Source organism: Apostichopus japonicus, chromosome 19 (genome assembly GCF_037975245.1).
Source record: "Apostichopus japonicus isolate 1M-3 chromosome 19, ASM3797524v1, whole genome shotgun sequence".
NCBI classification, from domain to species: domain Eukaryota; kingdom Metazoa; phylum Echinodermata; class Holothuroidea; order Aspidochirotida; family Stichopodidae; genus Apostichopus; species Apostichopus japonicus.
The window spans coordinates 4,538,047-4,554,142 of NC_092579.1; the positions used below are offsets into that span (position 1 = coordinate 4,538,047).

Sequence of the window (16,096 nt, forward strand, 5' to 3'; positions counted from 1 at the left end):
CCCCCCCATGATCGCCGTCCATGCTTCTTGAGATTGTTCTAATCTGCATGAAAACGCGCTCCCCACAACCCTACACCCCACCCCTCTAATCGCTTCCCGATGAGTAAATGACCTTCCCAACCTCGTGTGAATCCTCAGATTTAAAGAAGGAAACAACTGTGCCATTGTACAAGTGCTTCCAAGTTGTACTATAGTATGTTGTTCCTTCTTTTTATTTCATTCCAGTATACATATAAAAGAATTCTTACGCTCATAGGCACATTCATAATATCCAACCCAACCTCGTGTGAATCCTCAGATTTAAAGAAGGAAATAACTGTGCCATTGTTCAAGTGTTTCGAAGTTGTATTATAGTATGTTGTTCCTTCTTTTTATTTCATTCCAGTATACATAAAAAAATACAGAGAGGAGTCATATAATACCTCAACAAGGAGAATAACTAATATAAAAGGTGATTTGTTTTTTTAAGATGACAGGATATCATATCAAATACATTTACACATACAAAAAGTTAATATATAAAACGATATAACATACAGACTACAGCAAACAGTCCAAGAAAAACTAATATTAAAGGGGAAAAATGTTAAGATGATAGGATATCCTATAAAATACATCTACACATACAAAAGTTAATACATAAAACGATATAACAAACAGGCTATATATACAACAAACATTATAAGTGCTCGGTTGGAATGTATAATGCTACAAAGCAGCACGGTAAATAAATGCGTTTCTGTTAACTTACGTTCGGTATTTTGTGGGGATTTCTTAGATTTCTGCTCGATTTGTGCAGGAGACTTCTTATTACAGTATACAAAGGGTGATTCTGATCACTGTAATTCTTATTAGCCATTCTTGTAAACCCAGTTCTTGCAGCAGCATTTACTTCTTCTAAAAGTATATTGTAATCTAAATTAGTTATAGCTGATGTGTATTTAAGAAACTTCATTCTTCTTTCTTTGCTTTTTTTGCAATATAAAATGGTACCAGACAGGCACTGCATAGATCACATGTCCCAGGGTAGAATAATAGTATTGACAACATTTTTCGTAGCATTTTGGTGAAAGAAAGACACAACGTACGCTACACTAGATACTATTTAATATACTTTTTTAATACCCTGATGCTTTGCAAGAAAAGGTCAATATGTCGTCGCTGTATACTCCCTTAGTCCTCAGTTTTTGAGGTTCCAGCCACCTCAGATCCCTCAATAATAATACGTTGCGATCTTGATAGAATGTGACCATGTTTTATTTTCAAAAACAAATTTCCTTTATTTTTGGGGGGTTACACAATTAAGTCTTGCGGTCATATGTTGGAACTATATGTCATTTACAGAACACAGAAAAATTCATTGGTCAGTTTCAACAGAGATCTTAGGAATTGTGCATGATACAGCAGTATCATTGGCATATTTTGTCACAGAAATGTGTGAATTTGACCTATTTCATAAGTATATACTCTCTTAAAATGATAGACTGAATTTTCCAGTGTAAAGTGCGATTGAAATTTTTTTCAGTGCATAAGACTGAGTTTAGACTGAAAACCAGTCCAAATAGTATGAAGAGTCCGTTGCACAGCTCAGTCTGTGTTTACACTGAACGTAATATCCAATCATATCGTTCAATTTTGTCACGGGATTGCGTCGATTTCAGTCGTTCTGTTCCACTGAAATGACGTCCAATCAGAAATGTAATACATGATCACGTGATCTTGATATTTGCATTATTACAATAGCTGAGCGGCGACCGCGACCGCTAGCGCATTGCATGCAGGCAGGGAAATGCACACTGTACATACGCACGTAACTACGGTGGGTAAGTACTCGTACGTGACACGTAGTACACTAGTACTAGTACTTGGACGTTGCAAAATGGCAGAATCGTTAAGAACGTTTCTTACGAAGAAAGGCTTCGATGAGGAAATCCTTACGCAGTTTGAGGGTATTTTATTCTTTTGTTTAGTTAATATAAAATGTAAGCAGGCACAGTCGTGTGGCTTAGCCTGCGTGTATATTACATTTGTAGTTTGGAACACTGAACATGATGTTGACTGGAGGTAGGCCTAGTAAGTTAGGCCTAGTAACAGTAACATAGGCTCACTGGTTAGCAAGAATTAGGGGCCTACTGTACATAGTAACTAAGTTAGACATAGACTCAAGACTGTCAAGTTCGTCCTAACGTTACTCCTGGCATAGCCTAGGCAATTAAACGTAGCATAGACAAACTGTTTTCGATTGTTCTGTCTTGGCATATACTCTAATAATTTTTTTTGTGTATGCACGAAGTAACGTGAAAGACTGAACTCGATTGAAGCACTCCCACCAAGATAATCGACAACCAGAGACTAGCTAGGCGATTATCTTGTTATGCAGCCCGGAAAAGTTGCAAAAAAAATAAACCTTGCTTTGCATAATAAAATATTAAAAGAGTTTGTCGTATTTGTCAGAGACTGTGAAGTTTGTTACACAGCATATCTACGGCTCTGGTATGTTATATTACTAGACTGCAACCAGCGTGTTTTTATCTGCGTTTTGAGCTAGACATTTGATATGCATTGTTGCTCTGCATAAGGCGATTCATTGTTCAAATAAATCTGTGCACATTTCAAATTTCGTTGCGTTAGACATGTGTAGTCAGGCGTCGTATATTTGAGGCGATTGTGCATCATTCATTGCTGTTTACAGTGACTGTAAAATATTACAATAGTCTACCTGGGGAGAGAGCAGTCGGACAAAAAAATAAGGCCGTGGCTATTCTTACGACTAGTCGTAACAATTATTTATAAACTATTCTTAAGACATCGGCGAATTCATGCGAATTCAAAGTAAATAAAGCAACTTCGCATGAAGTAGGGGTAACCCTAACCCTAACTCTAACCCTCAATCCAACCCTAACCCTAACCGGAAATTATTGTTACTCCTGGTCGTAAAAATAGTACTCCTAGTCGTAAAAATAGCAACTGCGCATGCGCAAAAGGGAATTATTGTTACAACTAGTCGTAAGAATAGCCACTTTGAAAAAATAATTTTCATTTCCCACGCAGAAATTATATATACAGTCGCAACTCGTTCAAATGGTGAAAAATAATCACATAATTAAATGACTGCAAGTATTGTTTCATTGCTTTTTTGAATGATAAGTTTGGTGTAGGAATAGAACCCCAAAGTACAATGGTTTAATTTGCCCAAAAGTCAATAAACTTATAAAGGAAAAAATATGACTACACGCACGTAGAATACTGCAGTAGCTGTGCATAGACATGTACTATACTCAGGGATGTAAGTCTTCCGGATTTTTACGGAAATCCGTTTTTTTTTTTAATTCCAATAAGTCTTCCGTATTTTTACGGAAATCCGTTTTTTTTTAATTCCAATAAAGTTTCACAAAATTGTTCGAATATCAAAGACACAACGCCGCAAAAATGCCTGGCCCGTTGCAGCAAGCTAACTTCAATTTTCACTCATCGATCACTCAAAATACTATTTCCAGTTTCGCATCATCGCATTGCACTGTACAACATTGTGCCATGTGAATATCGTTGCGTACGTGCGAACTTCAAATCGCTATAGCTCATTTCTGTCGTTGAAAAACCTTGCCTAATTCATGTTGATTGGACTGCTAATTAATATCTTCGTAACTGCTGGTGCTCGACATAAGTTTTGGAATTAACGCTTGTGATATTTGTGAGCGGCGGAAATCTACGGGATACGCATATGAAAGTCGATATTTGTGATCGCATTCGAATGTGAGACTGTTTTTTATTCCGTAGTTCGCTGCGACGTATTCGTAACTTTGAGCTAGCCTAACATAACGATAGTGTGTAAGTACAGTAGTACTGTAAGAACTAGGGGTAGGATGTGTTAGCGCTAATACTTCTAAGCTAGCCTAACATACAGTAACGATAGTGTGTAAGTAGTCAGAGCTATGAGTAGGATGTGTTAGGACGGCATTCACCTGGGGTCTCCGAATATTTTTGGGCTGCACTTACATCCCTGTATACTAACAATACTATAGTGTGTGTGCACGCGAACGTTGTTCTTTACACTGAACTGTGTACAACATGATACCAGCGCGCTTGTATGTACTAGCCTATGTAGTGTAGGAAACGAGCTCACCTGGTCCGCCATTCGTATGCGTTACCAAGCTCATTATAACTTGTAATGAGCAGACGCACACGCACGCGGGTTTCATTATATAATCATAGGGTGTGTATTTGCAATTCATGAGCGTTACGTCAGCTAATGTTCATTGCGTTCGTGTACACAATCTGTGTTGTTTCATGACCGCATTTAGGTTGCGAGGATGCGCGTCGGTTTTGAGCACAGTGTGGAGATATGGTAATGCTCAAAATCAGGTGAAAAGCGCTCGCAAATTTGTCTATAACTTGGGAACCAGTGAGTGGTATTGCATGAAACTTGTAATTAGATAGTATTTTATAAGCTTTGTACTGGTACACATTATTGCGACACTATTGTTTTCAAGATCCTAACCATCATCCCTAGAGTCAGTAGAGGTATGTGAAACAAAACATGACACCTTGTAATGTAATCCAGTTACTTTTCTTCTCTTCATTTATCGTGTGTTCTGCAGAATTAAGTTTGTGTATAACGAAATACTTGCTTCCACCATACTATGATATTCGTTAATAGTAGGCCGACATAGAATACAATTGTTAAGAATATATATGGCTATTCCTCCTATAACTCCTATAGTATATGGACTAGGCTAGCTACAAGTTAGGCTAATCTAACACATAGCAAGTACCTAGTCTGTTTAAGAATATTCAGCATTGTAATAAATAGGCCATCCATGTCTATGACTTAATGACCAGCTTTACAGCGACAACCACTAGCTTGTGATTGTATGGGTTTAACAAAGTATTTTGCACAAACCAATATTAAAATTCCATATTAAATTATATTGTATCAATCTTCAGTTTCATTGGTGTAGGCTGCAAATTACTCGGTGAAGCTGCCAGAAAACAGTGTGTGATTCGCTCATACTGATCATGCTGCTTTGATGTATAGGGAACTATCAAAAAAAGAAAATATATTTTAAAGGGCTCACAATTTGTGTTTTCACGTTCTTGCACAACACAATGTAGCAATATACCTACACTTACACACTGTGATACATCAATATATACCAGCAACCACTACCCATTTCTCTTTTTTTTTAGAATGCAGTCAACTTGACAAGATGTTTTGGTAACTTGTGACCTAACCGTACTAGAATGCACTAGAAAATGGGATTTATTTGTTTCAAGTGTGGACAACATATAAGTGGGAGGACAAGAGAATTAGGATATCATCTTCATGCATTTCACACAGTTGTAGGCTCAGGTGATCACCTAACTTGTGGACAAGATGGATGCATGAAGACATTCACCATAATTAATTCCTACTTGAGTCACATAAGGCATGAACATGCACCGCATCAGAATGAACAGATTGTTGGGAATAATTTAAATGAAAATAACCGGCATAATGATGTCAATCATGAAATTGACGATTTACCCGAACCAGAATTTGAAGAGAATGACATTTTTCAAGAAATGGAACCTGAAGTTAATGGACATGCTTTGGACTACCTAGAAGGTTTTGATCATGAATCACTAAAGAAGCTAGCCGTTCATTTGATTATAAAGTTGAGGTCTACCTGTTCAATTTCATTCTCATCAATACAAACAATTATTAGTGGTACAAGCGATATGTTTAGATATGCAGTTTCCTCTCTACAGCAGGATATGTTGCGCTTAATGGAAACACATGGAGTAGATATCAATGCCCCAGATGTAGGTAACCTTTGTGCAAAATTTAACTTGTTTGAAAATCCGTATGCTGGTATCGAAACAGAAAGAAAACAGGCTACATACATGGTCGAAAACTTAATGTTGGTCAAACCAATTCAGATTGCTTTAGGAACACGGTTTGAACAAGCAGTTGAACGGAAAACTGGTGAAATTGTACAGAAGGTAGTAACTGACAGCTTTCAATATATTCCTGTTGCTGAAGTTATTAAACTTATTTTGAGTCAACCTATTGTTAGAGAGTTGATTGAAAATGAAGAACACTCTCCTGAAAATTTTCTCCGAGGTTTTCAGGATGGCACACTATACAAACAATCTGGATTTTTTAAGGAACATCCATGTGCTCTACGTTTACAGCTATATTATGATGATGTAGAGGTAACAAATCCACTTGGCAGTAAAACTGGTGTTCATAAACTGGCTATGTTTTATTATTCAATCCAAAATCTACCAAGGCGTTTCAATTGTACAGCAAGTAGCATTCATTTGCTGGCCGCTTGTTATTACCAGGATGTGGCAAAATATGGCTTTGAGCCAATTTTGGCACCATTTATTGAAGAAATGAAACACTTTGAAAGTGATGATGGTGTTCAGCTTATGATTGATGGAAGAATGATCAATATTCATGGAAGTTTGGTGTCATATAGTGCAGACTCATTGGCAGCACATGCATTACTTGGTTTCATGAGCCCCTCTGCTAATAAGCTTTGCAGGTTATGTTATGCCTCACGTGATGATATTCAGAACTATTTTCTTGAAGATGATTTTGAGTTGAGAACAATTGATAGTCATGATTTAGATGCAGAAGAAGCTTCTCGACAAGGATTCAGAGACCCAAGAACTGGTGTAAGAAGCTATTGTCCTCTAAACACCTTGCGAAATTTTCACAGTGCTACCAACTTTAACTTAGACATCATGCATGATATGCTGGAAGGTGTATGCCCTTATGAAATTAAGTTATTGCTCCACCAGTTTATTTATGTGGATCATTTTATAACTGTAGAAGACTTCAATCAGCGATTGAAGGCATTTCATTTTCCTTTCAATGATAGAAAGAATAAGCCATCGGCAGTAATGCCTGACCGCCTTCGAAATATTGCAGACCACAAGTTAGGGCAAAAGGCAGTGCAGATGTGGTGCTTAACTAGAATGCTTCCTCTTCTCATTGGCAGTAGAGTTCCTTACAACAATGAATACTATGAATTGCTTTTGCTATTACTTCGATGCATGGATATTATTTTTGCTCCTGTAATCTCCACCTCTCATACCGTTTATCTGAAACATCTAATAATGGAACATCACGCTCAGTTCAAGTTGAAATTTCCAGGGCAACGTTTTATCAACAAACAACATCATATGGTTCATTATCCTACTTGCATAAGAATGTCTGGACCTCTGACTACACTTCAGTGTCTCAAATATGAGATGAAGCACTCATTTAGTAAGAAGATTGCTGCCATTAACTGCAACTTCAAGAATATATGCCAATCAGTCACTCTAAAGCATCAGATTATGCAATGTGCTGTATGGTCTGGCAGTGGTCTACGCCTTGACTTTGAATGTGCTGGAGGAAATTTAACTTCCATTGATTCACTAGCAGGAAGCAGGGTTATTGCAGAGCATCTACAAGTTGCTGAAGATACAGAAATATTTGAAGCACGTCAAGTGTCACTTTTTGGTACAGACTATAAGCCAAAATTATTTCTAGCAACAGATATGGTCGAGGACATACCACAATTTGGTCGTATTTGTAGCATTTTGGTTCGTGCACAGACACCTGAATCTGTTTACTTTGTAGTCCAGAAGTGGCGAAACAAAGGATTTTCCCCTCACTTTCATGCCTATGCAGTGACAAATTTGGACAACCCAGAATTCTCCATCGTACAGCTTGAGTCTCTCTTAGATTTCCATCCTCTGTCAGGATTAACCTCATATGAACAACATTCACCACTTTATCTGTGTCCGAGATACACCCTCAGTCAGAATAATTGAAGGTATATCAATAGTTTCTCTCTTTATTTCTAAACACAATAGTTGCAATTTATACACATGCTTAAAAAATGCTAAATGAGTTCTGTAGAATTGGTTTTTAATCCCCCAAGTTTTAATACACAAGTGCACTTGTCTTGCATAAGTCTCACGTCTTGCTAGTTGCTTTAAAAAATATCAAATTAACATATTTTCCCTGCACTAGTGATTATAGTATTTAACATTCATATTTGGGTAAAGCAGTGTAAAAAAGGAGAAATGATTAAAAGATTTCACATCAGTTATCAAAAGATCAAACCATGTTTGCTATCAAAACAGACTTCCTTTGTTGATAACATAACCAACTTTTGTGGTGAGCTGTTTTTCCCCACCATTAGCTGCTGCAAAGACAACCTTTTTAATGTGAATTGTGTGCAACATAGAAATTATCTTCTGTAGAAACTTATGCCGCATGTGTCTGCATTCTTCTTGTTTCAAGCTTCACCTAATTTTAACATTTTGCACTTCCACTTGTAGAAAATGATGTTGACATGGAGGTTTTTGGAAGCATGTCTGAAGAAGATCTCAAAGAAATTGGAATAACATCATTTGGAGTACGAAGGAAGCTATAAATAGCCATTCAACAATGTAAGACAGATAAGGAAGAGGTAATGTGTGTATTTCGTTAATTGATTTTTTTTTGGGGGGGGGGGGGTGGGGGAATCACTACAGGTAATTTAGTCCCTTTAGAGTCCACACTCTTGACTTTGAGAAAGTAAGAGGTTGAAAGTCTTTGAAGACTCTACAAGCCTTCCTAATCCAAATCATCAAAAATATATCTCTTTCCTCAGAAATATGCAATTGATATTAAATGCATTTAATTGCCATGTAAGGTACTTGCTGTGTTAAACATATGTAAACATTATCACATATTCTATTACTGGTCCATGGCATTCAATCTGCACTTACATATGGAGACCACAAATCTATTACTGGTATGATATTTTCTACTCTTGATGGATTGCCTACAAGTTTGTGTATTCTTCCTTCTTACTTTCAGAATACCTATTAACCATCTTTTTTTTTCTTTTCAAAAGGATCATTTCTTTTGTTGTAAGGATTCAGAGCCATCTGATCTTGACTCAAGCTCTGTCTCACAATGGGATCCACAGGAAGAAGCATCTGTGTCAGGAAGTGGTCCTTCTGCAAGTTCTACTCCATGTAAGAAGATGAGGTCTGTGTCCCCAATCATGGTAAGTCCAGTTCTCACTTACTTTACATTTGCATTATTTAGTTTTAAACTGATTGGAAACATTGTGCCTGCAAAGCCCCTGTATATAACTCCATTTTGACGTAATGGTTTTGCACTGAAATTCTAAGGAAAAAATAAAACAGAGGGCCTTAAAGCCTCAAGGGGTGCCAAGTACAGCTCTTTTAACGAGATGCATATATACATTGGTAATGAGTGAAATGTTTAGGTATTTTGCACATTGGTCCAATTAATGAATTCTTAAAGGAAACACTCTCTGGAAGATTCACTACATGCAAGACAGGTCTGCAGTGCTTTCAAACCTCTGAAACCAGAATAGAGTGGCAATTAACTGAAGTAATGAGTAGTGATAGTATAAATGCTATACAACCAGTGTGTGATTAATAACATTTATTAATTTAGAACCAGGTAGCCTATTCAAGGTCAATTTGTTTGTGTCCTTTTTTGCTCAGAATGTGGCTGCTACTGATAGGTAAACATTAACCAGATGCATCTTGATTTCATTCTCTTTTAGAACTTTGGTCTGAAAGAAATGATGCTTAAACATTCTGAAGGAAAAGTTTTGGCCAAACAATTAGAGGATGCTGAAGTTTTGACAGATCAGTGTAGAAGAACACTAATACGCTTGACGGTAGCTTGCCTTATAGAAAAGACTGGTGACCTGTAAGTAGTATTAGATCAGTATCTTTGAGATACTGTTATGCCAGTGGCCAACTCTTTTCAGTATGAGGACCCTCTGTAACACTGCTAAGCATTGAGAAGCTAGTTTAACTTTTCATATTTTCTATATGTTGCAAGATAAAACTACTTTTTTAATGGAGTTCCTTCAGTGTCTGCAAAATCGATTGCCTCAAATTTGATCTAGGAATCTTTGGTTTCTTCAATAGGTATCCATCATCAGAGCAAAAAACACTACTGGCAAAAGAAATCATTGCAACATTTCCATCGGTTAAAGACACTACACAGGGAATGAAAGGTTATGTAAGTATTTTACTTTGCAAACTTCTGTAGGAATTGAGAACATCAACGATTTGCTATGCCTTTAGCAGGTGCACCTCTCCCCCATCCCCTACCTGCTGCCACTTACTATATTGCCCATGAAGAAATTATGTGACACTTCAGGCAAGACTTCTGAACTTGAAACATTCTCAGTTATAAATTAGACTTCATGACAAGGTTGAAGGCTTTCAAAGGCTGCACTAGTGCAAAGAACTTCACTGTGGCTCCTGAAATATTTAGAAAGAGGGAAACCATCAGCTGCAAGTGGTGTGTCAATATCAAATATTTGTAATAATCAAATGACAAATACTAGTAACACCTGACGGTTTTATGTAATTTAAAGATGGTTTGATTGAAAGTTTCTTTGTATGTTGTGTTTTCACCATATGTCATACCAACAGTATTGCTATATTAATTGAAAATATAAGTATACAAGTTTATATCATACTCAATCATAATATTATTTCAGTTGAATGATTAATTTTAATATCATAGAAGGTGTGACGTTTCCATTTGGAAAGTTTCTCTCTTATTTTCAAAGACCATTGAAGTCACTAAAATACATTGACATTGATTCCTTTGTTGATTTTTTTCACTGTGGCAAGTAAATTGCTACATAAAACAATAGCATGTCTACATGTGTTCCTTGTATACTCTAGGAACAGTTTTATGCAAATGGTCAGGGATTCATAGAATATCGTCTGAAGAACCTACGATCAACTCGACCAAAGGAGGAGAAGAGAAGGACAAGAAAAAGACAACCCTCGAGTCAACCATTGCCAGCTGAAGAAGAGGAAGATCATTCAAATGATCAAGAGCTTGCTGAAATGGTATATATTTTACTTTAAGTGTTAGAACTCATCCTATATGCTGGTTGAAGTAGATATTGTGCAATAATTAGAGTATTTAAAGATCTACTGTATTGACCCTAGATATAGCATGTATCACTAAAACAATTCTTGCGGTTATGTTATCGACCTGCCATGGTCACAAAACTTTCCTAATTTGGGCCAATACAGCATATCTTTAAGAAGGGTCCACCGAAGTTCCTACAGTTAGTCCGAAGTACAATAATATGCAAATGTAATAATTTGTTGAAAACCAGAGATTGCGTCAAGAAGCTTTATGTACTATTAGTTCGCAAATTAAATGTACTTTTTAAGAAAAGTCATCCAAGAAAGAACCTGGGCACGAAACTGAAACAAACGGTGCAACCGCCATGGCAACATTTGCCAAATGACTAACCTCTTGACCCCAGTCCCCCTACATTGGGATCAGTGGACTGTGATCACAAGTAATTAGTGAGTTCTCATCTGTTCTCATAGAGTTTACAATTTAAATGTATGTTATATTGGGCCCAAATATGATCACCAGCTGGTCAAACTTCTTAAACTATTTTGATTAACACCCTTTAGGAAACTTACCTCACTGAGACAGTCAGTCATCTTAGGTTCATTTAGAACGTCTGAGAAAAATTTGGATAGAAAAGATCTCCAGGAAACTACATTATGAAAACCTCTAGCAATTAGCTCTTGCTATTGTTTCTGGTCAATACAGACTCCCTTTAATTTCTCGAGGTTACTTTGGTATCATTGGGGCCAAAACAGCAGATTTGCAAAAAGGGTACTCCAAATTTCCCACAGTTAGTCCTAAGTACAAGAATATTGCAATAAAACAATTTTTTGAAAACCAGAGATTGCATCAATTTACATACTATTTGTTCACAATTTCAATTTCTCCAGGTTAATTGGATGAAGTACACACCTCCTTTGCAAGACAACAAGAACAGGCACAGAGAGACATTCAAGGATACATTTACCTATAGGAGGAGGATGTTAGGTCAGCAGAATCTCACCATTACAGAAATGCTGAAACAGTTCCCGAGAATGCAAGACATGCCTGAGTTGGTAATTAATTACAATTGATTTGCACTACATTGTTTAATGAGTATCAACATAATTGGAGAATGCAGAAATATTGATGAACTGACTTAAAATAGCAGCCGGTCTTTATGGAGTTATTTAAAAGGCAATTTTAAGTAGTAAAACTTGCTTTAATGCCATTTTGGCCTTTGAGAATGTGAGTGATGGTGGCCTGTATAATATTCAAACTACTATGGAGCCAAAACTAGTTTTGTGTACTACAGTGCTCAGATAACTGAGTTGCTGAGTAACTAAGTTGTAACTTAGAGTAGCCTCTTGGAATGGGTATGCTGTACCACAACAATATGTCCAGAGGGCCATGCCATGAAAGGAGCATCAGCACATCATCAGTGTAATGCTATAAGCCTCAAACAGTTCTTGACTCTTTAAACCTGCACTGCTCAGACCACCAGGCCAATGCCCTAATCACCATAACTCTCACTAATGCAACCAAATGTCCCAAGAAATAATAAGTTAAATGTATGTATTTAAACTGTATTTTGAAGTAGGAAATACTTGACAATGCTTCTTTTGTTATGAAAGGTTTATCACGCCAGACACATTCAGTAGTCTATTAAGGTCCCATGAGCACAATTCAGGTCCACTGAATGCCACTTGGCTCCTGCTTTTAAAAGCACCCATTGGTCATGGTCGAGAATCATGTGGTTCACTCACATCCGGTAAATGGAACATAAAACGACTGACCCCGGAGCAGGATGGGATCAGCTACCCTTAATCGCAATATCATGAGTGCCCAAGTCAAGTTTTGCTGGTTCCACATGACAATAACAGTCTCTCTTGTTTTTTTCCTTTCAGATCAATGTAGAATTTGACTTAATGTATCCTGAAAAATCCCAGAATTTCCTGACTAAATGGGATGCCTACTTCAAGAAGCGTATCATAGCTGTAGGAAAGAAGTTTTCAACAGCTGTGGCCTTGCTAATCAATTCTTTTGATGAGTGTGACAGTAAGTTTGATCATTTTTGTTCAAGTATGTTGGGGTAGTAGGTTTGACGTAAGTCTGTCCTATGGATTGGTGTGTTCATTCAGAGAATAATGCCTACATTAGAAAGAAAGACTGCCTTAAGCTCTTGGAATTTTTAGATGTGCCCTTTAATTAGTTAATTAGAGAGGCACTGTAAAAGTTGTGGGAGGTGGATGGGAAATCTCCATACCATTTGACCTATGGTGCATTTCTGTGATGTTCTAATTCTTTGATATTGTTTCTTTTCATTTTAGAAGACATCTGTGCAATATCTGCTCTTATCTACATGTTGCACAGATCTGTCAACATGAAGAGGTCCAGTTATGGGAAGCTGGCAACTAGTAGATCTGGAGCTGTCCTGTACTTTATACAGAATATACCTGTAAGTAAAACCTGTAATGAATTAATGGATATTTACAAGGGGCCACTGAAAAACCATGCAAATAAGTGATGCTTTCATCACACTGTTAATAGTAATACCAGTATCCAACCTACCCATAGTGCTGATATCATCCCCCATAGTCTGCAATAACATCTTTCCAATTGTGTATTTCTTTCTAAACATGTTTGCTAATACATAAAGTAGCACCAATGAGACCGTTGCTTTGTTATATATATCACTGAGTATGGTACAGTGTGGCCTTCAATACATGCACACTGGGACTCAGAAAATGCAAACACTGGCATATATGTGAATTAAGGCCGGATTTGTTTTGATCTGATCTTGTTTAATTGTTCACATTTGCCAAACAGCCTAAATGTTGACAATAAAGTGCAGTATATGTGAAAGTGTGATTATAGGCTTACTGTGAGCAAAGGAAGAGACAATTTGGTGTCTTGACACAACATGTGACCTAACGATCTTGTCAGCATTGAAACCTCATCACAATACATATTTTTTTTTTTTAAAATGTACTAGCATTCTAAACCAAGAAAATGCCATCCATGATAGGTTCGGCTATCCCTTGCTTATTATTATTATTATTATTGGTAGTTGTTACACTGGTCAAAGTTTCTTTGCAGGCCATCCTTCATTGTATACATCACATGTAACAGACATTGCATATGTGGTGACCAAAGCTAGCTCTGCCCTCTCTTGCCAGTCGTATGTATTGTCATTATTCTTTCCTAGGGAAATACAAGTACTGTATCCTTTGTTTCTAGGTTCCAAGTTAAGGAATCCCATGACATGATTGATTTATCGATGTCAGGAGTTCTCAACAATTGGGTTCATTTAAAATGCATTAATGGGTTAAGTTCACTCCCTTGACAATTCTATAATAATATTCCTTTAAATTGATTTCATATCCTTACTCAACAGGAAGGCACAGATGTTGAAGTTGCAGCCCGAGAAAGGAACGTCTATCGTCAGCCATTTATACTTTCTGTTGGACATGAAACTGGCCATCAGCAATATTTCATTGTAGCCGACAAAATGGCTATTCCAGCTGGGGAAAATATTGTGGAGGCAGCTGACATGCTCTTCAAATGTCACTATGTATTTAATGTTGAATACGCCCCACCTCTCCAGCAATTTTGGGAGTTTTTGGCTTCTGTGATCTATGAAGTCTTGCCACCAACAGAAGTCAAGTCTCTTGTGCGAAGCTTAGCCACATCGGTCAGAGCTGTAAGCTTTCAGTAAAAAGGGAATGTTGTGATTGTATTACATTAGTTATTTTCACTGTTGTAGCCAATGGCAATTAAATCTTGGGAATCCAATACCCCTGTGATTGATTATTTCCTTCTTTGCTCATGTTGGAAGCATAAACATCTCAAGGTCAAATCATTGTTTCACTTTGGTGGAATGCAAAGATCTTTTGGAACATAGTACCTGTATGACATTACATAATTCCTACTTAAGTTTGTTTGTTAATTTTCTTGCATTTAAATACGCAATTGCTTGTTAACTTTAACCACAGATATACATTGGATAGAAGTCGCTTTACATCATCTGACAATGATAGATGTTTGCCGCGAACTGAAGATGTCTCACACCATTTTAAATCCATTCAAATCAATGATTCACGTACATGATTTGCATGTTAAGTGAACAAGATTCAACTGTTCGGAACCTGTGTGGCAATTTGCTCAAGCTTCAAACTTAAAACAGGGAATACTTCAGACTTGCTCAAAGTTTTGGCAATCTTCTATACCGTCTGTTTTCATTAGAAGTGTAATAAGTAATGCTATTAGTAGCATGCATAGTGCATACTACCATGGACTGTAGGTGTTCTTGTTTTGTGGAATTCCTCTTTTAAAATTAAATATAACATCAATAATGACAGGCATTTTAATTGCTTACTCACATCTTTGCAACGTCTGCGCATATATCCTGAAGATTTTTTGTCTTTATCTTTATTAAGGTAAATCCAGCGTAAGACAAATTTATCAGGCCCTTGATTGCCTGATGTTCATGTTCTATAAAAAACGACAGTGTAGGCTATTTGTTTGCACTTCAAATGTTTGAATCGTGCAAACACTAAACGTTGCTTCTCTCCAGTGCAGCTCTGTGATGTTAATGTATTCAGTGACAGAGATAGAAGCAGATAGATTAAACAATACACGAGCTAGTACAGGAATTTACACGAAGCATAGAAATTATTTTTTTAATTAAGTCAATTTTTAGCTGAAAACATTAGCTCACACCAATGAATTTAATTCTATTTCATATTTGAAGCCAAATGTTAGACTCTCTTACATGTTATCCCTGTAAGGTATCTACAATTCTTGTTCAACTGATATTATATCCAAAGTATAGTGTGTTCATTGATGTTGAAATATCATTTGTTTTCAACCATTTTTTTTTAACTTTCATTGACCATGTTGAAATATAACATGATTTGTTTAACATTGATCCGAATAGTTTATTGTGTTTTCTGGTGTTTGTGTGGAGAAAAAGACTGAAATTAAGACCACAATAATTCAGAAGCCGTTATGCACCTTTCAGTAAATTCCCCTGCATTAACAGATCATTGAATGTTGTCGTTGATGGCCTTAAATGCATCTATGTTGAAGAATTCCAGCACTTATCCAACACGGAGGATCAATAGAAAAGCTTGTTCAATCCAGAATTTGCAGTTTATAAGATTGACAGTATAGCTGTGATGTGTAATAATTCAGTCTAAAGGACCGACT

At 36.8% G+C, this 16,096-nt stretch overlaps 2 protein-coding genes across 5 annotated transcripts; both read left to right on the forward strand.

The window, feature by feature from the left end:
* Window positions 1-1,609: 1,609 nt before the first annotated feature.
* Window positions 1,610-15,718, forward strand: LOC139960031 (uncharacterized). Of its 4 annotated transcripts, none has more exons than XM_071958044.1 (10): window positions 1,610-1,949; window positions 8,323-8,453; window positions 8,883-9,038; window positions 9,570-9,718; window positions 9,943-10,036; window positions 10,714-10,884; window positions 11,797-11,961; window positions 12,793-12,943; window positions 13,216-13,343; window positions 14,283-15,718. In XM_071958044.1, exons 3-10 carry the CDS (start codon window positions 9,015-9,017, stop codon window positions 14,601-14,603), a joined length of 1,203 nt encoding a protein of 400 aa, XP_071814145.1. In that variant the 5' UTR covers window positions 1,610-1,949; window positions 8,323-8,453; window positions 8,883-9,014; the 3' UTR covers window positions 14,604-15,718. The 4 variants fall into 4 exon arrangements, with proteins under 4 accessions (XP_071814145.1, XP_071814146.1, XP_071814147.1 ...); XM_071958045.1 differs by having other exon boundaries at window positions 8,904-9,038; XM_071958046.1 differs by lacking the exon at window positions 1,610-1,949 and adding an exon at window positions 6,870-7,811 and having other exon boundaries at window positions 8,904-9,038.
* On the forward strand, window positions 5,767-7,809 carry LOC139959743 (uncharacterized). The gene has a single exon (XM_071957568.1). It carries the CDS (start codon window positions 5,767-5,769, stop codon window positions 7,807-7,809), a length of 2,043 nt encoding a protein of 680 aa, XP_071813669.1.
* Window positions 15,719-16,096: the final 378 nt, after the last annotated feature.

Excerpts from the sequence above, each read along its gene's own strand:
- LOC139959743 (XM_071957568.1), top strand. The coding sequence starts at position 5,767 with ATGGAAACACATGGAGTAGATATCAATGCCCCAGATGTAGGTAACCTT.
- LOC139960031 (XM_071958043.1), top strand. The coding sequence starts at position 8,802 with ATGGATTGCCTACAAGTTTGTGTATTCTTCCTTCTTACTTTCAGAATA. Across the intron at positions 9,719-9,942 it reads ATAGAAAAGACTGGTGACCT|GTATCCATCATCAGAGCAAA; the intron begins GTAAGTAGTATT and ends TTTCTTCAATAG. Across the intron at positions 10,037-10,713 it reads CACAGGGAATGAAAGGTTAT|GAACAGTTTTATGCAAATGG; the intron begins GTAAGTATTTTA and ends TGTATACTCTAG.